This window comes from Thrips palmi, unplaced genomic scaffold (assembly GCF_012932325.1).
Source record: "Thrips palmi isolate BJ-2018 unplaced genomic scaffold, TpBJ-2018v1 HiC_scaffold_7, whole genome shotgun sequence".
Lineage (NCBI taxonomy): Eukaryota > Metazoa > Arthropoda > Insecta > Thysanoptera > Thripidae > Thrips > Thrips palmi.
The window spans coordinates 4,886,082-4,910,595 of NW_023144634.1; the positions used below are offsets into that span (position 1 = coordinate 4,886,082).

Here is a 24,514-nt window from a genome sequence, read left to right on the forward strand (position 1 = left end):
TTCAAAAATTCGCGCCTCGCGCAGTTGCCATTATTTCCGCTTCCTTTCCTCGATCCTTCCTAGCAGAAGACGAAGAGCAGAAGTGGGGACATAGGGAAAACTGTGTTCCACACTCCAATAAAATGTTTTTCTTTAAGTTTTTATCAAGGCCCAACCCTTTTTTACATTGTAACTTAATATTATATTTTTTAACCTGACAACGTCTGGAAAATGGGCACCATGGGGACGCGAGCAGCTGCCTGTAAGTACAAAATAAATAACTGCTGACCTGATTGCCTACCCCTCAGGCGCGTGCAGAAAAGGCGCCTAAATTTTATCACCACTTTATTTTCAAATGAATTATGTATGAAAAACGACGGAGCATTCTAATTTGCTCGCGATTTCTTTTTCTTTGTACTCCTTGTCGGTCTGCCTTTGGTATATAAATCAGTATTAGAAGTCCTAACCCTACTTTCCACTGTCAAATGCAAATGTCAAAATTCATTGTTTCTCATATAAATTCAGACTAATTTTGTCACATATTCCTTCCCCTTGCGTTATTTATTTCGTATTTTATGTTGATTCTTCCAAGGGAGACCGTGATTCTACTGGGTTGTGTCACTCAAAACTGTCTTTATTTTGGTGCACCGTGTACCCAATTCATGACTTCCAAATGATGGAGTATGCTTTTCTGAAAATTTGCCCATATTGAGCTCGTTTTGAATGTTGCAGTTACTGTGAAGGTAAGGGGCCTGCACGACTACCATCTAAGACTTTTACATGGTATAATGCCCCTACCTTCAGGACACGATGGCGCTGCTGTGCTTAAATACTTCTCTCAGACTTTACTAAGTGAGTTCCCTGACATACCCATTGCTAAGAATCTAAATTTTTCAAGTTTGATTCAAATTTTTACTGTTGCCGTTTTTATTACTTATTTCATTAATTCTAATATTTATTTTTTTTAGCTGTATTACGTGATGTCAAAGCAAAAGAATCACCTGTAGAAATGGTAAAGTCTCCAGAGTGTGATGCTAAACGAATGGCTCTTTATCCAAACTTGGATTACAAAGGACTTTATAACGCAATAGTTCAACTTGTAGATATTGTTCATTTAATTCAATATGGAGTTCAAGGTAGGTGTTCGCTTTGTAACTTTATAGCACCCTTGTAAATTAACAACTTTTCTTTAAATTGCATTTAATTTGATTATTTTGATGTTTTGCTTTTTGTTCATTCCAGAGTTTGGTCAAGCATTGCTCCAATGTTTAGGGTGCCTTTTACCATTTCTAGAGAATGATATGATAGACACATTACCTTACCTAACTGCTTCTACTATTGCTGTTCTTCCTGCTCCTCTTCATCAAGAAATAGTTAACCAATTGTGCTACTATGTTTTCCCTTTTACATTAAGTAAGTGTTTTGTAATCCCAACTTATATTTCATTTTTATTTGTCAAAAGCCAGCATATGAAAATGTTCTTTGTTTTATCAGCGAGAAGAACTCACGAAGGTCAAGAAAACTATGCATCTCATTCTGTGGCTGCTATCCTCATGCTTGTATTTCAATATGCAGAAAACTCAGGTGTCTATTTTGAAGTTTATCCAAAGATGTTTGTAAAACCTTTTATCTATATATTAATTGCTCCCTTTTATTTTCCCTCTTTAGCACAACACAGCCAACTAATGGAATGTTTGATGTCAATGAAATCTGACCTAGTGCGTGATGTCTTTTGTGTTATTGCCCATGGATCAACTGCCGCCCGAGCATCTGCTGCTAAGCTTCTCTTTCACTTCTGGCCTTCATTCAACACTTCTCTTGTTGACAGAAAAAGCTTACCTAACAAATTTGTCAGTGAGTACTAATGGATTTTTTAAATATTTTAGTCAGATACTGTGACATCTGCACTTGATAGAGAAAACTACCTTTCACAATAGCTGCTTTCAATTACCAATGTTTTAAAAAATTTCAGCCGACTGGCCACCATTTACTTGTCAAAGAGATCAGTGTCCAAATGCTGGCAATGCAGAAGCTGCAAAAGTGTGTTATGATCATGATATATCCATTATGTTTGCTAATGAAAGGCCTCCTCCTCTATACTTATGTATTGAATGTGCCAATGATATTCATAGCAAACATGAAGATAAGATGTTTTTTGATATTTTGCACCCAATGCAGCAAGTAGCTGTGATATGTGAAAGCAAGGTCAGTTTCTGTGTTGAAAACAAATAAATGGTGCTCTGTTTGTTTGTTACTTGCTATAATATCTTTCTTTTGTTTTTTATGCAGAACTGCCGTGCTAGTGACAAGACAGCAGCAACAGTTTGCTTCTCGGCAGATTGTATCAACTACAATGGTAACCATCCAATACGGTTTTGTAGACAATGTCATGATAATCGCCACAACAATCGAAGAGGAGGGGACCATATTGTTCATTGTAGTTTAAGACAAGCATGGGATATGGATGAAGAAATGCAAAGCTACCTTGTAGAATCAATTGTCAAGTAAGTATAAGCTGTAGTTGCAATTTTGAAATTTTATAATTATATCAATTTTGTCTGACTTGAATAGTTTAAAGAAATTTGGAAATATGTTTGTAAATTTGTTGTTGTTCTTCTTCAGCCTTCTTAGGGAAGCTCAGTGGCATGGGTTAGAAGTACGGCCAGGAGGTTTATCTTCAGAATTTACCAGCACTGCTATAAGTAGTATAGCAAGTAGCAGTGACCCTCCTTTACTGATTGTGGAAGATGAACTTGCTCAAGATGAACGCCAGTTACTCGGTCGCTATGGAGTGTGGCTTCTTGTTGGCCTGTGTACCCCAAATGCTGAAACAACCCCCACTCACACTTTAGGTCGTCTTCTAGCTATGCTCTTTCATTGGTTCCACATTACAGCATTATCTTTTGATGGTTTGTACCTTGGAACAATTTTATCTATCCAGAAACCTAATGAATTAACACTAATCTACATTTATTTCCTTGAAATTTTTTAAAATAAATAGACCAAGCTGAAAACACATTAGAAGGATTAAAAACAGACTTTGTCTGTGGATGGCTGAAGGAAATTTGCAAATCTCATTTCAATGTGTTAGTGTCTTGTCTCCTGCCGCATCCTCCTGACTACTCTAGAGTTGGTGGTCATTGGTTAGTAGCCACCCAGATTTTTGTCCAACTTATATCTGCATACGAGTTAGTTACAATACTTTTGTGCCGTTTTCAGGGACACTATGTCATCTCGAACATGCCACCTAAAGGATGGACTTAATCGATTATTCTGCCTTGTTCCATATGAGGTAGTTTCTCCAGAAATTTGGGACCATGTCATGCCTCATTGGATGGAATCCATAGCCAGTGATGTTCCAGCCAAAGAGTTGCATGTATTAAAAATTTTGCTGAGGTGAGTCTTTAGTAGGTTGCTTCAACTTTTTTCCATTTTTTGATGCCGAGAAAACAAGTGATGTGTTAACAAACATTAAGCTAAATTTTTTCTCCAGAGAATAAAGTAAATGGATAGTCAGAATGTGAAGTACAACACTAATTTGTAACAAAGTTCAGTATAAATGTCTTTATATAAACCGAAACTTAATTATCTTGAGGCTACTCTTTGCACTTAAAATTAACCAGCTCACAGAATCAGGCAGAGCAGTACAGCAAATTGTGTTACTTAACATAAGTGAACTTGTTCAGGTGCCTGAAGCCATCCTAACGGATCTATTTAATATCCCATATGAAACACATTCTCTGAATAACTTTGGCTTTTGCAACCTATGACATTCTGATGTTTTTGACCGTATTTGTTTTGTTGTAGCTGCCATTTTTGTGTTCCTTGTGATTTTAAATTTCAATTGTAGATTTGAGTCATGAAGCATGATGCATTATTGACGAGGTTGCCGTGCTCATTTTTTGTGCAGTCATGTGGCGGCTTAGATAGTTCTGCATATTTGTGTGTATACTTAGCTATTGTGTTACTAGGGCATGAGAATGTGGCTGAGCTAATAATGTTGCATGTGGGCAGACACTTTAGCAAACAGTTACATTGAAAAGAAATCTCCTTGTCATTCAGGCTGACCATTATTATTTCTTTATTATATACAGTATTTCTATATGTCTCTTGCCATAGTTGACCCAGTTCAAACCACTGTCAATCAATTCACTTTGGCCTAAAATATTTAGTCAGCAGCAAGACTGAGGAGGAAATCATTATACATGCTTTTCCTTGTCTATATCAATACAACCTTGCTGCTGTACTGATTGTTCAGTCCAATGTGGAAATAAAATGACATTATGCAATCATCTATGTAACTTTTTAAGTATTTAATTGAAATGGAATTAGTTTGGGAATGAAAGGAACCAAGTTAAGCTTATGCACTCGCAGAATAACACTCGTGAAGTCACATTTAGAAAGAAAACATATCACTTGTGTCATAGAAGTCCGTATTACAAATCACAGCACAATTGTGTTCTACTTGTTTTAAATCGTTTGTTTCCTCCTAAAATGATGGAAAGAATGTGTGTTATAAATCATTGTAGAAAAAGTTAAGCTACAGCATTGGTGTTACTGTATTACCTTACTGCTGTGGTATTATTTAGGTAATAGCAGCGTTCATGAGAAATTTTGCTGAATGTTTTTGCCTGTTTGTTGTATGGGCTGTTCATCTTGCATTTAATTTTGTTGTCTGTTGGCTGTTTAGTGTTCTGTGTGCGTGTGCTCCCCAGTTGAAAGCATTGCATGTAAGTATGGTGTCAAAATGTGAATTAAGTGCAAAATTGAGAACTCTTTTTGGCCTATGAATTGGAAAGCTCATCAAGTTGTCTCCTGTAACTCCTTCTAACTTTTTAGGCAAATTTGTTCTTGTCAAATTCATGATCACTGGATAGTGTTAAAACTAGGCTATAGCACTACAAACTCAAAAGCACCTCACAGGGAATCACATGTAGAGTAGTAATGCCTTCCTTATGTGGGCTGTAGGGAGGTCAAAGTGCATATAGGAGTGTATTTGTTGGGGCGAATTTCTCTATCAATTTCTTTGAACGAACTTGAACGACAACTTGTAAACTGGTGAGTCCTGTTTGTGGTTTTCTTATTGTAGCTTTCAATCCTCAGTGTCCATAGAGCAGTTAATTTATTAAATAATAATTCCATTCCTTGCAAATCTTGCAATCCTAATCAAGTCTTTTCTTTTTGTGACCAGACATTTTCAATTTTGCCTATTTCTGACCCAGCGTTGAACTGTTAACACCTCAACCTATCTGTACCTGTATTGCTTTAAAATTTATACATTCTTGCTCAGTTTTTCAAGGCTGGGGACACCAATCCATTTTAACATGAGGTTTCTGCAATTTTTAACCAACTACTATCCTAGCTTTTGCAAAAAAACAAAACAAAAGTTTTCATGCACTCAACTATTTGATGTTTTTCTATTATTTACTATTTAATTTTGATTTTATTGCATATAGCTGAAAATTATCAAAATATTTCAGCATTAAACAAATTTGCAACAAGCAGGGGCTGTAACCAACGCACTCACTTTGCATGAATGTAATGACTGCTTGTCAAAGCATTGATGTCGTGCATGACTTTAGAGATGGCTGGTTTGTGTCTTTGCTGTTTTTGCCCATGTGCCCCATGTTTTTGGCAGTTTCAAACTAACTGTTTTTTTTCTGGTAACAGTCCTTTCTTTGAATAAAAGATAAATAACAGAAACATTTTTTTTTTAATTCAACAACTTAGCTTTATTTAAGAATACAGGTTCTGTGAATGTTCACTTCATCATAATATCTCCATATCGTTATGGTGATTTTTTTTCCAGCAAAATTTTGGATCCAACCATGAGTCCTCTTGGCTTTGATGATAAACAGATCTACAACTTTATTGCTAATCGATTTAGCAAGACAGCGACAAAAGTCCAAGAACAAGCTCTGAGTTGGCTTCAGGTGAGTAACCGACCGGGTATCACAGTTTCAATGGTTTTTTTTTTGTTACGCATTTAAACAGATTAGTACTAAATTATTCTTTAAACATTTTTAACCAAGTAAAAACTTTGTGTGCCATTTAGAGGTAATTCAAGAATTTTTCTTCCATACAGATACTGACAACATTAGAAATAGTGATACCATTGCCTCTACTCTTCTCAATGTTTAGTAATGGTGTCACTATTATGATGCCCTCTTCAACTAACAAGGACAAGGAAAAGTTAAAAGAGAAAGATACTGATAAGGAGAAAATAAAAGACAGTGGTTCTGAAAAGAAACTCTGTGCTGAAGAATCAGTCTGCAGGAGTAGTATATGTAAGTATATGAAAGCCTCCATTATTTCTTACTACTTAGTGTGATAAGTGCAGAATACATTCAGATTTGGAGCACATCACCATATTGTACCTTATCTTTCAAAGACTTATTTTACTGTTGAAAGTTGTGTTCAGATTATTATCTAACCTTTGTTCTTTCTTGAACTGAAAGCAATTTAATTTGTTTCTGTTTAAAACTGATGTACATGTCAAGCTTTTCACTCTATAGGAATCTCTGACAGACATATTTATATAGTTACTGTATTTTTTTTTCTTACTTTGAGTTCAAACGCAGTCAGAAAACTTGTGTCTTTGATTGATACTTGTTTGCAAAGCTTAGTCACAAGTTAAATTGGAGTTTTGTGAAACAGTCACATTATCTTTTGTTCCTTTATGATTTAAAACGTAAAATTTTCAACAAAATATTAATTTATTTTTCATCAATATGTGGAAGTCTAGGCATTTCTATACAACCTTTTCACTTTTGAGGATATAAATGTAGTTAGACTCTCTGCACCATTGATTGCATGATGAAACATGGGTGCAGGGCCTGCACCCACATAGCCAGCTTGAAGCAAAGGAGATATTGTTACTGATTAATGGTGTTTCATAAGGAACAATATAGCCAAGGATATTTGGTTCAGTCAATTGTTTCACACATAAGGTCTCACAAGAGCTGGCCTCTAAAACCCTAGATTTCCATTCAAGTCCGAAAACGAAACACAAGGCTTGGTGGCATCGGAATGTTTTATAGCTTTATTAAGAAAGAACATTAATGTCTGTCATGAGTAGTGTCGCTACATGCAGCTTCGTTTTAGATTAAGAGCTGTTATTTATTTTAATGCCATGACACAGCACGGAGGTCTAAGGCTAAGCCACGGCCTCAGGGTTTGCCTTGCTTGGTCAAAACCAGGGCGAAAGGCAGCAGTGCGGTCTGTGAGTATATGCAATTAATTTTTGTGCACCCTTTCATATACTCTGCACAAGTTGAATTTGAAATGTGTTGCGTTGCTTTGTATTTTTGCCATTGGCTAACTAAACAATTAACTTATAAAATTCAAAACTGTCCCATCTAAGTGATGATATGCACAATGTGTAAATCAAATGTTATAAAACACGTATTAAAAACTTTTTTTTCTCTAAAGTATGGGCATGCAAATTGAGATTCATATAATGTTCAATGAGATGGTTGGTTAAAAGATACTAAACCACAGTGTTCAACCTCATAACTTGAAAGGCTATCTGAACTAATTCTTGTTCTAAAACACCACAAATACTAATTCCTCTTCAGGAAAACTGTAATAACAGTAGGATTACCCACTTTGTATGAGTTTCATGTATTCTAGTAAAATTCATGGGACACATTTCTAAACCACAACATGATCACATTCTCCAGTGATTAGTATATGCTGCTGCTAAAACTACTGTTCGTCTATGCTGCTGGTAAAACTACTGTCCACAATCAGTGTATTTACTCAATATTTTAGGCTTTTCTGTGAGTTAATTTCACTGCCATTCTCAAATTAGAAGTGGATATAAACATGAAATAATATTGAAGAAACTAAATCATCAATATTCTACGCTTTTTGAATCATACCATATGTCCAAGTTTTTTTTTGAAAATTTCTTGGGCAAATTAAATTTTGACTGAAAATAAACGCAATGCTGGAAGTTTAAATTTTGACTGAAAATTAACGCAATGCTGGAAGTTTGACGTTATAACGAAATTTGTCATGCAAATGCTTCAGTTACTTTATGTTCAACAAGCTTCTCCTGTGTATCATAGTTTTTTGTGTTGTTTTGGCTTATTTTAACTTTCTGATTGGCAGGTAAGGGAACCTTTAATCTGATTAATTACTGTAATGCTTTATTTAAAAACAAAAAAACAACAGTTAAATTTTTTCCGCTGCTCAGGCTGAACAAAGTCTCAATACTTAACAGGGTTACTGTATTTCATTCCTGACAAGTGTGCTGTAAATATGCTCCTTAATAAAATTCTTAAGTTTTGCAAGTTGCTTAGAACAATGCCTCTTTGTGATGTATTCAGAATATGTTATCTTAAGCAGTACTGATAGTAGAGCAACTTAAGGAAAAGTTATGATAGTCTGTATACTCCGTCTTATGTGCATTTCTTGTGCGGCTACTTTGAATAGTAAGGAAAAATTACCGTTTGCCTTTGCGTTAATTAATTTTCAAAAAAAAAAATTGAAGTACTTGCTGCATGGTATAAATTTTTATCAAGTATTCTTTACTTTTGTACAATATTTCTTGTTGTTTGTAGTTTGTTTGTATTTCATTGTTAAAATCAACAAATGAAATCTTTTTTTAAGAAAAAAATATGTTCTCTGGATGTTGAGAGAGCCATAAACATCATGGAGAATAGGGGCCCCCCTATTCTCCATGATGAACAGATTGACTTCGACATGACACATGTCTCATGTGTTGAAATTGTATTTCAGTAACATGTTAAACTTAATCTGCAGGATCTAAAAACTGTCTGTAGGCAGAACTTTGATGTTGAAACAATTTTGTACTACATTGGAAAGTACAGTAGAATTGGTAGAAAATCGGCTGTCATGATTGCTTTTCAATAATGTTAATTTTATCCTACATATTTGTAGTCCCTTATTTGTTGACAAAATTTGATGTACAATATCTGATTCCTTGAACGTTCAGTTCTAATGGTAAAATTGTATGAATTAGTTGTGTAATGGTGGATCGTAGAATTTCTTTCGAACCAGATCTGTTCTTTACATTGCCACACATGTTGTAATACTGAAACTCAGTAACACACTTTTGTTTATTCGTTAACATGTGAAAGGAAGGGGATTTTCTTAATACCAATGTAGTACAGGGTGGTAGATGTACCTAAGTCCTTCTGTGGGAGTAGGGAAACATGTTAAGTCTCTATACATCGGTAGTTAAAGTAATTGATCCAATCATTTTCAATATTTTTCGGAAAAGATTCTATCAATTTTCAGCGTAGTAGTGGTTTTATGCTAAAGTACATGGGCAAAATACTGCTAAAAAGTAAAGACAGAGGTCAGTGGGCCACACATTTTCTAATCGGTGTTGGTTTGGTTTTTCAGCTCCTGTTGTGGAAGATGATTCTGGCAACACATCTGGAATGTCAGATGATGAAGCTCGTGCCTCTAGACATATCCAATTTCAAACCGCTGCAGAACTCAATTTATCATGCTGCATTCTAATGCTTGACGTGCTTATCAAACAGGTCTGTTTGTGGTGCAGTTTGTTTATCTTCCCTATGTTCTGAACCTATTTCTTTTAATCAACTTGGGAATTATTGCAGATGGAACTTCAAGAGGTGGAATCTCATACGGGCATGACCACAGCAATAGCTCAAGATGCATGTCGTCTGTTGAAAACAATGGTGGGTGCGTCTTGGAACGGCACCCACACTTGCTCAGACCGCAACGAATGCATGTTTTGCGAATCATGTGTCATGTGGTATCAACTTGCTCTACAGCTAGTCAAGTTTCTTGCCCCTGAGAACCCTGCCCATCCACCAGATGTAAGTATCACATTACTTCTCTTATCAGAATCTGCTGCATCAGATCAATTCTGTATGTTGTATGAACTAATACGTTAACCAATACATGAAACTAAGAAAGTTATGGTTCGTCAACTTTTTGCCAAACACAAGAAAGAAAGTAGTGCATTCAAAACACTAAAACCTTTTTAGGACCTTTAAGCCATTGTCAGTGCTTTATTTTTGTTCTTTCTGTCGCAATGATGTGTGAATTACAGCTTATTCTCCAGCATAATCATGTCTTCTCTGGATGTAGAATTATTTAGAGTTTAGGCTGTCATTTTTGTTACACTTTTGTCTTGTCTATAATTTGATACCAACCAGAAGATTGATACCCTCCTCCTTTACTGACAGGAAAATATGAGGAACTGTACAAATTGTATTTTTTTAAGCTCATTTGCGAGGTTTAGATTGTGACTGTTGTGGTGTGTTGTTCAGCCGCCTTTGGTCGAGTCGAATGGTGATGACAGCCACAAGAGTCCTCCTGACTCTGACAAGCGGTGTGAGCCTAAACCGGACGTGGTGATCAACATGCCGCTGCTTGAGATTCATACGGTGGGCGGTCTGCTGGTCAAAATGCCTAATGTACGTAGCTAGCGATGTGTTAGGCCCAAAGACTGAGACCACAGACTAGAATTGACACTCGGCACTAGGGTTTCCTCAGGCACAAACTTAATACTGTAGGGCATTTAGGACAATAGGTTTTTCCGTTTGTGAATTAGATAGCACATTTTCCTGGACTTGTTTTGAATGTGTACAGCACCGAAGGAAATTCTTAATGAGAGCCAAATCTTATCATCTCTCTAGATAATGTTTTCTAAGCCAACTGGAAAATATTTCAGATATTTCAGCTTGATTGTACCTGTGAAAAATGGTCATGTTTTGTTGTGGCATTGGGTAAGATCCTTTTTGGCTTTTACCATGTATTGCATATCCCTGTTCGTCAATATATTCACTGGACGTAAGACAAAAATAACTGGATTTCTGTTTATCTGCAATCTCAAAGCTACCCATTGTTAAGCTAAAAAGTAATACTCTAGGAACAATATGCTTCCTACATCCCATGAAAGATTAATCTTTGCAGGCTACAAAGAAAAAAAACACACTAAATTCGTCTTAGAATGCTAGAAACTGAAGAAGCCGGGTCATTGATCTGTGGAAAGGCATTTTCTACTTAATGTTTGTGAAATATTGCAAATAGTTACTTTCTTTCTTTTGAGGATTTTGTTTCATCCCTATGTGAATAATTATTATAAAATTGTTTAGTTTCAAGGATTTCGAGATTTGGTGAGCTAATTTAGGATTTTATTCATGGGTTGTAACTGGGATTGAATCGGGTGGCTAGTTGAGTCTCATTATGTCAATGGGTCTAACCAAGCTTGTTGCTGCATAGAATTTAGAGCTGCGTAGTACAGATATTAATTTTCATATGAGTCTATGTATGGGAAAAATCATAGATAAGATGTGGTTATTCAGTCGCTTCCACAGTTTCCGCACCAACTTTAAATACATTTTTCAGTTAGATTTAAGCTTTGAGAGCTTCGAGCTATAGCATGAGAATATCCTCTTCCACAAAATAATCAATGGATGAGTAGCGCTATAAATTGGTCATATTTTTTGGTTGTGGTAACTTGTGACCGTAAAACATTTTTATTCGCTAATGTATCAGAAATCTTAGTTCGTCTTATTCTTGTGCATATGAGAATTAGGGAGGTGGATTCCATTCCAAACTGCCCCCCTTAAAAAGAATAGTGAAGTATTTGTGGTACAGAAAGCTTCCTATAACTAAACAGTATGAGCTGTAATCTAAATTGTTTCATTGCTTTACTGTGATGCCCAACTTTTTCTTTTTTTATAAGTATATGGTGTAAGTTTATCTTGTCTAAATGCTGAAATACTCTCTCAGGCCTTTTTGTGTTTTTAGCTCATGGATTTCATTGGTATTTCCACTGTAGCACCACAAGTTGTTCATACAGGGCCGCATGTGACTTGTACATGTTACACTAATTTGTGGTAGGAAACACAAGCACAATAGAGTGCATAGTGTATACCTCCAAAGCATTTGGTTATTTGATACCAAGCGCAAGTGGAACCTCATGCTGGGTAATGCTCAGCCAAATACGCACCTAGAAGATGAAATGTTGGATGTCTGCTCAGAAGCCTTTGCCACTGCATGTAATGTAACCACTCAACTGTGGTCTTTTATCAGTATCACTTGTCAATGACTAAACTAAACATTAATTGCTGGCTACTTCTTTTCATATTTTTTTTCCCCAATAGTTCATTACAGAACTGAGTAGATGGTCACCTTATGTGCCACCAAGCTTGATTTAATTAAGCTTGAGCTAATGTATTACCTGGCAAGAAAGTAGAGCCAGCATTGCTTTGTAATTTGAGCTCTACTGTGCATGAATAATGTATAGCACACAGTTCTCTAGGAGGTCATAGTTTTAATTGTAAAATCAGCTTCATGATATTGATAATCAAATTTTGTATTATGCTGCAGCTCAAAAATGGTTGAAGGTGTAGATGTATAATCTAATGGAGACATTTGACAGTGTCAGTACAACCAATCCAAGTTTGCTAACCAGTAAATGTCTCCTTCTCCTCTGAAACCTTTTTCCAAAGAGTTGTAAAGAGAATGCCATATTTATTTCCTCCTTAGTGTTGACTTGGAGATACACGGGAAGTATCATGTTCTCACTTGTGTGGTATGCATTCATGCTGAGAGACCATTAAATTTGGTCTATCATCTGCACCACAGTGTTTCATCATGTTCCAGACGCTGACACTATAATATCATCGTTGAGTTGTATCATCATAATGTTTTTCTGCTCTTTTTTAGCATAGCCATCATCTGTAAAATCCCAGCCTCTGCATACGCGTGCATAACATACCTGTACTTTTTACTGCTATGCATCCAATTTTCACAGGAAACTAATGTTTCATACTTTCAGTAATTGTTACACTTGCTTCAGGCATTTTTATGCCATATGAAAAATATTCAACCAGTTTTGAGCTAATCTAGTAGAAACTAAATATTGCTGAACCTGCATACCATGTGTAGTGATGAAAGAAACAAGTCAGTAGATTCTGCTCATTTCAGTAGTTAATACAGGAAACAAACAACAAAATCTCAGCATATATTACCTTGTAGCATCAAATCTGCCCTTAAAATAACTTTTTAGAACTGCTGCATTGAGAATTCGGTAACTCAATGAAAGTACACAGGAGTTATGCAAACAGGAAGCACATACCTTTTCTGAAACCCTTTATGACAACCTTCACTGTAGAATTAACAGCTTAAGTTGAAGCACGCAGAAACATTGAGCAATATGTAATGCGCCTTTATCTTGCCAAGAATTTATTTACAAGCTACTTTAGTGTTACACAATGAATATTATCGATTGTAGGTTTACAGCTTTGTAGGCCTGCAGCTCGAATTTACATAATACAATGTCTCAATTACTTCAATTATATACCAGTTAGACTTTGCATAGCTCTTTGTTCTGCACCAGTATTTTCATGATACTAGTTGTATAGGATTTTAATGTATAAGTATTCAAAAAATTCTCTAAAATTTTAGATGAAAGACTCTGCATGCCTGCATGATTTACCATTTCAGAAAAAAACAAAACATAACAACCCTAACATGTGATTTTCCCATTTAAAGTTAATTGTGATCTTACGTAAGTATTCAAATAACCCAGTTTAAGACAATTTTGTTTTCTGAAAATTTTGAGCACACAATTGCAATTGTAAACTAAAATAATTTGGACACTTATTTGATCCCCCAAAAATTAGTTACACTATGGAATTTCTCGTCTTATTCTGAGGGTATATTTCTTAGTTTCTTTTATCAGTTCCAGGTTGTGCCTTTATTGTACACGTACCTGTCCATTTTGGTTTCTTACAAATGCAAAGTCGAACCCTGGTGCACACTTGATCTCTTCATGTGTGTTATTTTTAAACTCTGAAATGTCAACTGAGAAAGAAACTTCAAACTCTTATGATGCCTTTGAGAGAGGCACGGTATTTCCCACTTCTGTATTTTGTATGAAATTTAATGTTGCTTTTTTAAAAATCCACACAGATCATGACAGCAACAGTAGAAACAGTAACAGAACAGCTAGACTTAGCTCTCAATATGCCCGACGAACGTGTTGCTCCTGCAGTGGCTCGGGCAGTAACACTTTCTGACACTGACGTTGGTAAGTTCATTTTTTTAAAATTTGGTCAGTGTTGTCTTTTTCTTTGTTGTTGTTGTTGTTGTTGTTACTTCATAATGTTGTTACTTATCTTTCCAGCAAATGCATCTGCAAGTGTGGTAAAGGCTTCATTAGTTGGAGAGGACGATGAGCCTATGGACTCAGATGGAGAAGAAGATCAAGAAAATGTTTGGATCACTTCCCATGGGAAATTCCATTTTGCTCTAGAATCACTCCCTCAGCATCTGCAATTCATACATCAGCTCCTGAAGGTATCCTTTTTTTTTTCATTTTTTCTCACCTATTCCAAATAACCAGTTTACCACTTATGTCTTTTGTCTTCAGGAGATGACTCGGACAGAGGAGGCAGATATTCTTTATCATATGCTTCAATGCCTGCATGTGCTTGTCCTTAATGGAGACGCTTTATCAAAAGCCACAAAAGAATACAGGGGTTTTGTAATATGGTGCCAAGAAAATCTTCTTATAAAGAAGTGTGTTCATTTCTATGATTTTATTTCCTGTTTTTAGTGTTGCTTTGAAAAAGACTTCTAATATAAATTTATTTCAGCCTATGGGAACTATGTAATTCTGAGCGATCTCATATTTGTGAAATGAGTACTCCTCTTCTTCTGCATTGTATAACATTGCCATCGGGATCAGATGTATTCTGGAATATAATCAGGGAAGATTTTCATAGTGCTGATTGGAGAGTTCGTTTCACTGCAGGTAAAATAATACTACCAATCAAATTTTCTTTTATGTATGACATTATCTTATTAAATTAATTAATTCATATTACAATGTGTTTCTGTCAGTTGAGAGAGTCACTGTCATTGCTCGCTTCATGGATTCAACTCCTTTACGTAGCAGCATGACGCTTCAAGCTGCACTTGCAACAGCTTTCTGTTATCTAATTTCGGGCATGGATGACATCAATGTACATGTTTCTCAGAGAGCTACGTTATATCTTGGAACTATACACGATAGAGCTATGAAAGTATGTATATTACTTTTTTCTCATTCATATCTTGAAGCTTATTTGAATTTTTGCTTCTAATTTTCAATTTGTTATTTCCAGTCCCTCATCATGTGCCTTGAAACCCAGTTCGATGCATACATAGTTGATAGGCCAATGGTTCTACAATCCCTTTACCAATTGCATAACTGCCTAAGTGATCGAAAAATTCTCACTTGGGAGTTTTTTCTTAATCGATTTGATACACTCTTTTTAGAGGCTCAAATAAACCTTGAGAAGTCGGGTGATATTTCATACCCTAGAGGTGAATATATCTAAGGTGCAAAATATGTCAAAGTTCTAGAGCAGAAGTATTCACCATTTTATTCTTTTTCCAGACCTTAGAAACACTGATTTAAGCAGTGAAACTTTCATTCGTAAGCTCAACCGAGCTCATGAAGCCCTCTCTCAATCTGACAGTAGTGGTGTTGCCTCCAAAACACTTAGCGCAAGTTTTGGCCATAAATGGCCATACAAGCGTACTATGTCGGCTCCTGCTGCAATGGTTCCTAGGCAAGACACTAAACCAGGTACTACAGAAAATCATTTCATCTCATGCGGCTTGTAACTTTTGCTTCAGCGTCAATCTGACTTCTGAACTGAAAGTGAAGAAAAAGAAAACATGAATGTGTGATTTGGTGCTCTAAATAACTTTATTGCTGCCAAATTATATCAATGGTATTTCAGGCTTTTCTACTTGTTCATAGGTTTTAACCGGGCAACATTGTTTCGACAAAGTGCTTTTCTTTTCCTGTCTTCATTGTCTGTGCTTATCCATTTCTTATTAGATTTCAAACTTCTACCCTATCTTCTTTCTCTTTTTTAATGTACAATGTGTGAGAGCCACTAGGCATTGCTGCTTGTTGTGTCATCAATATCACAGAACTCACAAATCCAATACTCACATGCATTTCTGCTTATTAATTGTTTCATCTTTTCTCTGATGCTACTCTGTTCAGTGTGCATGAATTGCTTTCCATCCTTAACTTCCCATCACACAAAACTGTGTAATTTTTCTACAGTTTAAAAAATAAAACAAAGAATAATAGGTTGTAGGAACTAAAACCTGATAAATTTCTTGGTATAACTTTTGTCTAGAAATCAAATTTTAAGTTGCACAGCTATTTTACATTCTTAAACAAAGGCCCAAAGTGACCTTTAATTTAACACCATATAAAATGTGAACTTAAATTGATTTTAACATTGAGTGAGCTTTAAAATTGTCCAACAATTATGAACTGGAAATACCATTTCAAGACTACTTCAACAACAATCTTCATGCAATCTTCATTTATTTACATGAATCATGTGCTCAATACAATATCTCTTCTTCGTTTCCAGAAAAGGAGAAAGTGTACAGTCGGCAGTACTCTGCCCCAATATTGAAGAGGAAAACTTCTCGGTTTGGCCTTGGTCAGTCTCTAGGATTGTTCTGAAAAAAATAAATAGTGACAGATAGCTGGTAGAGAGTAGAGGTAGCCTTTTTTTTTAAGTATGTAGTGAACAAGACCTTTAACTTTACAAAGTGCAAGATGGTATAACTGTGTGGTAATTGCCATACACATACTGCTTTCTGTGTCAGCAAGTCTCCCCCTTAAATAAAACAAAAAACAAGGCAATGTTAATACATGTTTAGGAATAATAATGAGCAATAACAATAAAATGCAGCATCACGAGACTGAAAGGGATTGGTTTGCATGCTGACCTTATCTGTTGAATGTATACTCTGCTATACTTCATTAAATACCTTATTCTATTATTCTAGTTTGCCCTTTTCATGCGTCTGTTTCAACACTTGCATAACCATTTGTCAAATTTGAGAAGAAACTAATGTTTATTCAACTTTCTTCTATCTATTCCATACGCCTGCCTTGTCCTTCACCATCTCTTGACTTTAAATCATAGTGCTTTTTGCATTTTACAAAAATTCCTTTCTCTAAAAAATTCTATCTTATGTGTCTATCCTATCGTCTTGATTCTCTCTATGCTGTAACGTGTCAATGTGTAGTTCTGCTAATTCTCAATATAATAAATATCCAATATTGTCAATGTAGGTATCCTGTTTCCTAGACAAAAAGGTTCAGTCAAACAAATGTCCCATAAAAGTTTTAATCACTTTTCAGGTCCATAGACAATAGTTTGTTAACCCTTGATGATGTTGTAATTAAGATGCCTGTGGACAGAAAAAAAAAAGTTGTCCTTTTTTTTGTGTTGATTGATTTTGCAGTTATGCTCTTTTGTTGAGTGTTTGAAGAAGCTGTATGTTTGTTTCTTTTTTATTTGTCAAATAGATGGACACATTCACTCACTCAATACAGGCGATGATGGACAACTAGTTGGACTTCTTCATCGTATCATTGACTTGGAAGAAGCTGATCGAGAAACTATGCATCTTCTTGTTTTTCTACTTGTTCAGTTTTTATCTCGATCTGATCAGGTTTGCTCTGAAATTGTTAATACTTGATGTTCCTTAGAAACTAAAGAGGAAATCTATGCTTTCATTTTTATTTTCTATCTTTTCTACAGGCTGCTCCCAGTGAAGAATCTAAATTAAAGAAGACTCAGAATATAGTCTTGCGTCATTTGTATTTACTGTTAGGCTACAATGCCGCTGATCGCGAACGGCCTGGTTTCCATGTGCCTCCAAGCAGATTGCGAACATCCCCCGTTTTTAATGTGTTCATGGCCAACTTACCCCAAGTGCTAGATCAGAACCATCTCATGGGAAAGCACATGTTGCCCACGCTTTTGCTTCTGATGCACTATTGCCCATGTCCTCAACAGCATAGTCATACTCCTGATACTCAACATGCTCCTCATCACAGTTTGTGGTACTTGGAACCTCATAATCGTCGGTCTTGGTTAATGGCTCTGATTGTGTTACTGTACAAGGTAAAAGCAATTTTCCATTCACTGGCAGTACATTCAACATGTTGGAAGTCTAATCGGAGTTTTCTTGCAGTATCCATACGCAAACCCTCCTGACAATATAAAACTGCAATCACTTGTTCGAATAGTCTTGAATACCTTAGATGCACAACAACATGTGTGCAGAAGAATTCCTGCAACACTTATGGTAGGAGCTCCTCCATCCAGGTCAAGAGGTAAGTTCACTGTCAAATGACAGATTCATTATTCATCTGTTTCAAAATATTGCTATAATATTTTCTGCTGTTCTAGATGTAAGTCAACCATCTCTAGGTGCTGATGGGGAAAGAAGCAGTGACAAAGATAGAATGGAGACTCCGCCTCTTTCCCCAATGTACACAGGAGTTGATCCCATCGGCCTCATCCACTCCTCAGGTAAAACAGGAAAGCACCAAGCACTTTTTCACCAAAAGTCTCCTGGAGTGGGACCAGGGGCCAGTTTAGAGACGCACTTAGAGGAGGATGACTCAGCTGCTGGAGGAAGCCAAGACACCAAAAGATTTGGAAGGCGTCCTCTAGGATCCAGGTATGATATTTTGTACATAAATTGAGATTCAAAGTTGCAAGTGTCTGCTGGTGAATTTATCAAGTTTTTTTCTTCATTCTAGTTATTCTACAGAGGCTGATGAAACTGAGTCCGAATTAGCTGCCATTCCTGAAAGCCCTAAATCTGATAGCACTATTCATGATACAGCTCAGGTATTCTTACAGTCTTTTTAAAATATTTTATTGGCTTACAAACTCAACATTAACATTCAATTAATGATGATAATTATATGTTAAGGTGTCCATGGATGAAGTGGCTCCAGTGGAGGAGCTACCTGATGCAAAGTTTATAGAACACAGGTGTTCCCTGCCCGGCGACTCATTTGCAACGACTATAACTCCCAGGCGACCTATATGGTTTCTGGGCAGTGAAGACAATACTTTACAGGTGTTTTTTTCATTACAGTAGCAAATAAATGCAAGCCCCATTTTTTTTAAGTCTAAAGAGAAAAATAGATAAGAATTTTCTTCTTCTTTTTTGTAACTTCTTTTTCTTTGCAGAAATCCATGAGTATTGACCACGCAGGGAGCCAGAAATGGGGTATTCGTGAAGGGATGAAAATGATGGTTTCTGCATCATTATTTGGAACAGCCCAACCTCCCCCAGTTCGGACAGCTGTGGCGTCGGTCGTGGCTTCACCTCCTTGTGGTGCCAATGGTGCCAACAACACAAGTAGTAGTGTAAAGCAAAGAAGTAATAGTTTGGGATCTAGTTCAAGCACTTTAATAACAGCCACTTCCACCTCGGCAGCAGTAACTGCTGCAACCATTGCAACTATTGCACTTCCAAGGAACACCTCTGCCCAAGAGTATGTTGTATTATCCATTTTGATTGAATTATTTCGACTTCATCTTTTGACTAATTATTGGCTATTTGTTTGATGAGTAGGCAGTCCGATATTGAAAAAGACAGTGATGCATGGACAGGAGATCAAAGTTTAGGTTCACCAGTACAAAGACCTCTAGGGAGGCAGAAGTGTGTTGAAACCTCAAGCACACCCACTGGAGCACCCTCTACTCCTGTAACTACTACTGCACCAACTCAATTGCCATCTGCAATATCAAGTATGACTCATGCTCCATGGCAGTTGGACATGTACACAAAGCCATCCCTGCAACCCACCTCCCCACAGCCACAACCACTTCATCTTGCCACTCCAGCAGTTGAGCGCCTGTTACCAATAGGTGGCTCTCGCCCGTGTACGTTCATGTTTAACTCAGTTGTTTTCGAACTCTTCTGGCAACCTCCTTAAGTATTTCAATTTCAATTTCAGGCAACAAAAATTCCCGGTTTCGGTCTGATGAAATGGGTTATGGATCACCTGAGTCACCCTTATCAAAAATGGATGTTATGACAATAGGTACAGTTTGTTTTTTAAACGAATCTAATGTATTCTTAATGTGTCTACTTTTCTTCTTTCATTTGTGTTTTCTACTTTACATTTCTGAAGGTTCACCTGTTGAAATGGACAGTGAAAATAATGTATCAGAGGTGACATCACTTCATAGCATAGAAATTCCACCAACAGAGAGACTTCTGCCAATAGGTTCAAACAAAGATAATGTTTCCCATCTTGTGGAAAGGGTAAGGCAGGCCCTTGGAGTTACTATGGATGGTTCTCATGGTAAATATATGTATATCTTCCTTAATCTTACTGGGAACAACAAACTTTTCTGCTATGAGTAATTTTGGGCTCCATTTCTTCATTTACAGACAGGAGGATGTCAGATCTTGATGTTTTTCTCCCTCCAGGGAAACCTGAAAGTGCTGACAAGGTATATAACTTCATGCCATACTCAGGTTCAATTGATATATGGGTATTATTTTTCTCCAACTCAATGTCTTTTGGTTTTTTACAGCCCCAATCTAGTAGGTCTATTAGCCCAAGACGTCTCACAAAGCAGGTAGCTTTAGAATCTCCTCCCCCAATAATGCAGCCAGACCCGGAAGAAAACCATTCTTTTTACAGATCTGTTCATGATAGGAAAGCCTCAGCTGCTGTGGGTAAGTTCAGAGAAGCTGACAACCAAATAAATTTTGCAACCCGTTCCAGATTTATTCCATGTCCATACTAAAATTTTGACTTGCAGCAACTCGCTCAGATGATCATTTACGTAACCAGAGGCAGAAAGCAAGAAAGACTGGTCAAGGTCTATTCAGTACAGGCCATTATTCTATGACAGAAGCGCCTAGACATTCAGGATGGTAAGTTGTCCTTTCATTCTAACTAAGTCTTTTAAAAATTGGTGCTGGTATTATATCTTACCATTTTTTTGTCTGACCTACAGGGGAGGTCCACAACTGCAACCTGAGCTAGAGCCGATAGTTCAACAAGCATGTCATGCCAATTTTAATCTAAAGCAAAGTGCGCTTCGGGTTGGTGAAGACTGTGTTTATGACAGGTTCGTAAAATATCTTCCTCAAGCAGTGGCTTCATTTTTTAAAAACTTAAGAATTTTTGCAGTGGTTACTTAAATTATCTGAACTTCTGATCTTCTTTCGCACAGATGTTCTGAGTGTGGTGCAGTTCGTGAAGAATATAGTGATGAAGAATTAGGTTTATGCATTGTTGTTTTGGGGACATTCATTCATAGAGAACCAGCTCTGGCAGCTCCTTTGCTACCTGAAATGCTCAGTACCATAGCAAAGTAAGGTTCTCTCCAAAGTTGTCTGTCAGGTTGAAAATATTTATCTTATGCTCCTTAATGATATTGTCTTTTTTGCCTGGTCTAGGGTTTCTTTAAATGCTATGTATCCTTGGCAATATGACACAAACATCTACCTGCCAGGCGGAGCAATAAGTGTGGCTCACCAATTCTTGAGATGTGTTCTTCATCAACTGGCTCCGAATGGCATCTTTATGCAAATGTTCCAGACCCATGTAGATGGTAAGTCTTTTTTTTACTGATCATACAGTCCCATTTTTCTCAAAATGTTTTTATCTTGTAATCTAATAATTTTTGCAAGTACCATTTTTAATTTTTTTGCTTTCTTTTCAGATTGTGTAAGGTTACCATTCTTCAGGAGTGTTGCTCAAGCACTGCAGGACTTCAATGAGCTAAGTCCTGTTGCTCCTTTGCAAATGCTTCTTGAGGTACTGTCTTTTTATACTATTATTGGGGGGGTACAGTATTTGTAACTTGTGTCGAGTTCTTTACTTGGTGGTGTCTTTTCCAGGGTTTGAACTCGAGGAAAACGCTTGCCAATGATGTTATGCCGGTCGTTCTACGCAATATGGCCTGTTACCTTGACTGCTTACCCATGGATGCTGGCCTTGGTGCAATATTGGCTCAGTTGGAAGCGTTGTTCCGTAGACTAGCATTACAACTGCAAAGCATGGATGGTGTGACTCCACTTCTTCGAATTATGATATCTGTTTTACGTATCCAAGGAGTAGCTTCATACAAGGTGAGATGTGCATTCTGGCATCTGAAAATTTGATACCACTTATTTTGAATTCTAACATCTTATGTTATCCTTTCAGGGAATCCTTGACCCATTCTCTAAAGTTCTCAGCTATAGCATACTAAACTTTCCAATTAAGTATCACTATCTGGTAGATTTGTGCTATCTGTGCAACCGGGCTTTTATCAAGGTACTTGCTGTCATTGTTTGATACACATATGAAGAGCAGCGTCGGAAACTATTTAATAATGTTACTATTTATTTTCATTTCAGGATAGGGATAAATTACTTCTGACTCGAATGCTTGTATTTGATTTAGTACAGGCACTAAAGTTTAAAGTTTCTATGCCTGATAATAATTTTCTGACACTCATTAACTTTATCCTCCAGGTAAGTTGGTTTGCTGTTGTTTCTCTAAATAAGTATGTCACCACATGGCATGACTTTTACTTTGATCTCATGGTTTTCGTGATACATTTTTCAGGATGCTGGCGGCTCTTTACCCCTAACTCTTGCTATGAGTCAATTTTTGGCTGTTTGGCCTGATCCAGGGCCTGTTTTTAACACTGGAGCAGCTGAATGTATGCGTCAGCACCTTGCAGATGCATTAGACTTTTTAGCTGATTTTCATACCCTTAGCAAAATGAAGGTTATAAAATAGCATCCAATCAATATTTTATGTTGTAGAAACCAAGAGTTAGGTTGTTAAACTATTTTTCTTTCTTATAGAGTCTCTCCAAAGAAGTTCCTGTAGGATTGAATGAAGATACATTAGGTGGAGTTATTAAGAGTGGCATTGCTCAATATGTTGCTTTGGAGATAAGTCGTGGGAACGGTCGTGATAACCGAGCAGTAGCACGCTACCTTCCTTGGCTATACAGTGCCTCTTCACTTCAACAAGGGTATGAGTTGTAAAGACTGTTGTATTTCTTTTTAAACTTAAAGATTCTAATCATGTTCTCCATATTTTTGTGTAGGCCTCGGGAATTTATGGACTGTGTTGCGCACATAAGACTGCTATCATGGCTGCTTTTGGGAGCTTTGACTCACACAGCTGCCCATTGTTCAACAAATGCTCCTTGCCAACCAGTACCTCAAGATGCGAGCTGTCATATTTCCGACCACCTTCAAGCAATAATGACAGGATTTGCTGAACAAAGCAAAACATCAGTTCATCATATGTCTTCCTTGTTTCATGCATTCATTTTATGTCAGGTAGAACACATTTTATTTAGGAAAATTCCATTGATGTAATAATTTAAGTAAACAAACACATAATCGTTGTTTTTTTCAGCTTTGGACAGTTTATTTGGAACAGATGGCCAGCACAAATGTACCTAGCAGTGAAGCTCATGTCCTGACAATGAGCATTCTCCTTGATTTCTGGGGCAAAGTTACACCTTCTGTTTTGCAATTGGTTTCCCACTCACGCATTGTATGAATATCCTGTTTTATTATTGTATGCCTTAGTGTTACTTTTATTATCTCAAAGAACTCACACTTCCATTTCATCTTTACAGTTGGCAGAAATGGCTAATCTTCACTTTTTATCATTAATGGAAGCTTTAATAGAAAGCAATTCCACCATCCTCAATAAATTGTTACCCGTTTGGAGCCCTGTATTATTTGCATTTCACTTGCAGGTAAGTAAAAAGTTACAAAAGTAAACAAACTACAGTAATGTGGAAAGTTGTTTGGTTCTGGTGTCATTAAAATTATGTTTTTTTCTGCAGCTTCCAGGCCATTTGCAAACGAGGTTGCAGAATTGTCGAAACTTCCCTCCGTCCACATCAGCTTTACCTCAACCACCAACTGCACAAGCAGGCAACCAGCCTGTCAGCAACCCTGCTTTACTGAAGTGGTTGCAACGTCTTCAGTTCAAAATGGGTCAAATTGAAGTGCAATCGTCAACAGTAACACAGTTCTTCAGTGTCTGAACTTTCTGTTACAGTAAAACTCCCTTGTTACACTTAATATGGGCTTATAGAGTCCGCATATATAGTCCACTATCTATCAAAACTGAGAAACTTAAGGAACTAAGATATTAAGTTTTAAGATGTGAGGCAACTACCTCAAGCCTCATGTCTGATCTGCAGGGTAAATTTGTCACAAGTTATCAAGTGTAACATGCAAAGCACAAAAGGACATTTTGCTGGAGTTTTACTGTACAATTTCCTCTGGCTCAAGAGGATTTGAAGCACCAAAGTAATCATCTATTGCTCAGATACATTCACATGATAAACCTCCCATATACAGTGGCAAGCATTGTAGAGGCACATGTCAATGCTACAGATTTTTCATTACCTTTTCATATTCAATGCGCTGCAAATTGCTCATAGATTCTTATGAATTGTAAATATCTTTATTCGCTTGTATGGTGTACAGTGTATATCATTCCCTAGTTATGTTTGTCATAGTGTACTTTTTTAGGTAGACCACGTGTTGTAAAGTTGTTACTATTTCCTTCCTGATGGAGAGAAGTTACTGATGAATCACGCACTGTAAAGCTTATATTAATTTAATGGTGTTTTTAAGAAGCAAATAATCAAACTCATGGTATTATTATTTATATTTTGTTCATAGTGTTGAATTA

General features: G+C 36.7%; 1 protein-coding gene across 1 annotated transcript; it reads left to right on the forward strand.

Annotated features, from left to right (window-relative positions):
• Positions 1–210: 210 nt before the first annotated feature.
• On the forward strand, positions 211–23,858 carry LOC117652126 (protein unc-79 homolog). Its single transcript, XM_034396786.1, has 51 exons — positions 211–241; positions 712–831; positions 948–1,115; positions 1,222–1,392; positions 1,474–1,563; positions 1,648–1,833; positions 1,952–2,184; positions 2,269–2,483; positions 2,602–2,888; positions 2,981–3,122; positions 3,199–3,375; positions 5,789–5,912; positions 6,065–6,266; positions 7,121–7,201; positions 9,355–9,497; positions 9,576–9,797; positions 10,254–10,400; positions 13,909–14,026; positions 14,123–14,295; positions 14,369–14,517; positions 14,595–14,752; positions 14,842–15,023; positions 15,105–15,306; positions 15,380–15,571; positions 16,383–16,454; positions 17,333–17,478; positions 17,568–17,933; positions 18,004–18,145; positions 18,222–18,495; positions 18,578–18,668; positions 18,754–18,903; positions 19,017–19,324; positions 19,405–19,715; positions 19,790–19,876; positions 19,967–20,140; positions 20,230–20,291; positions 20,376–20,520; positions 20,607–20,721; positions 20,805–20,918; positions 21,024–21,164; positions 21,250–21,404; positions 21,516–21,610; positions 21,694–21,924; positions 22,001–22,111; positions 22,195–22,311; positions 22,406–22,570; positions 22,651–22,823; positions 22,899–23,136; positions 23,216–23,356; positions 23,442–23,564; positions 23,655–23,858. Exons 1-51 carry the CDS (start codon positions 211–213, stop codon positions 23,856–23,858), a joined length of 8,364 nt encoding a protein of 2,787 aa, XP_034252677.1.
• The last annotated feature ends 656 nt before the right edge of the window (positions 23,859–24,514 follow it).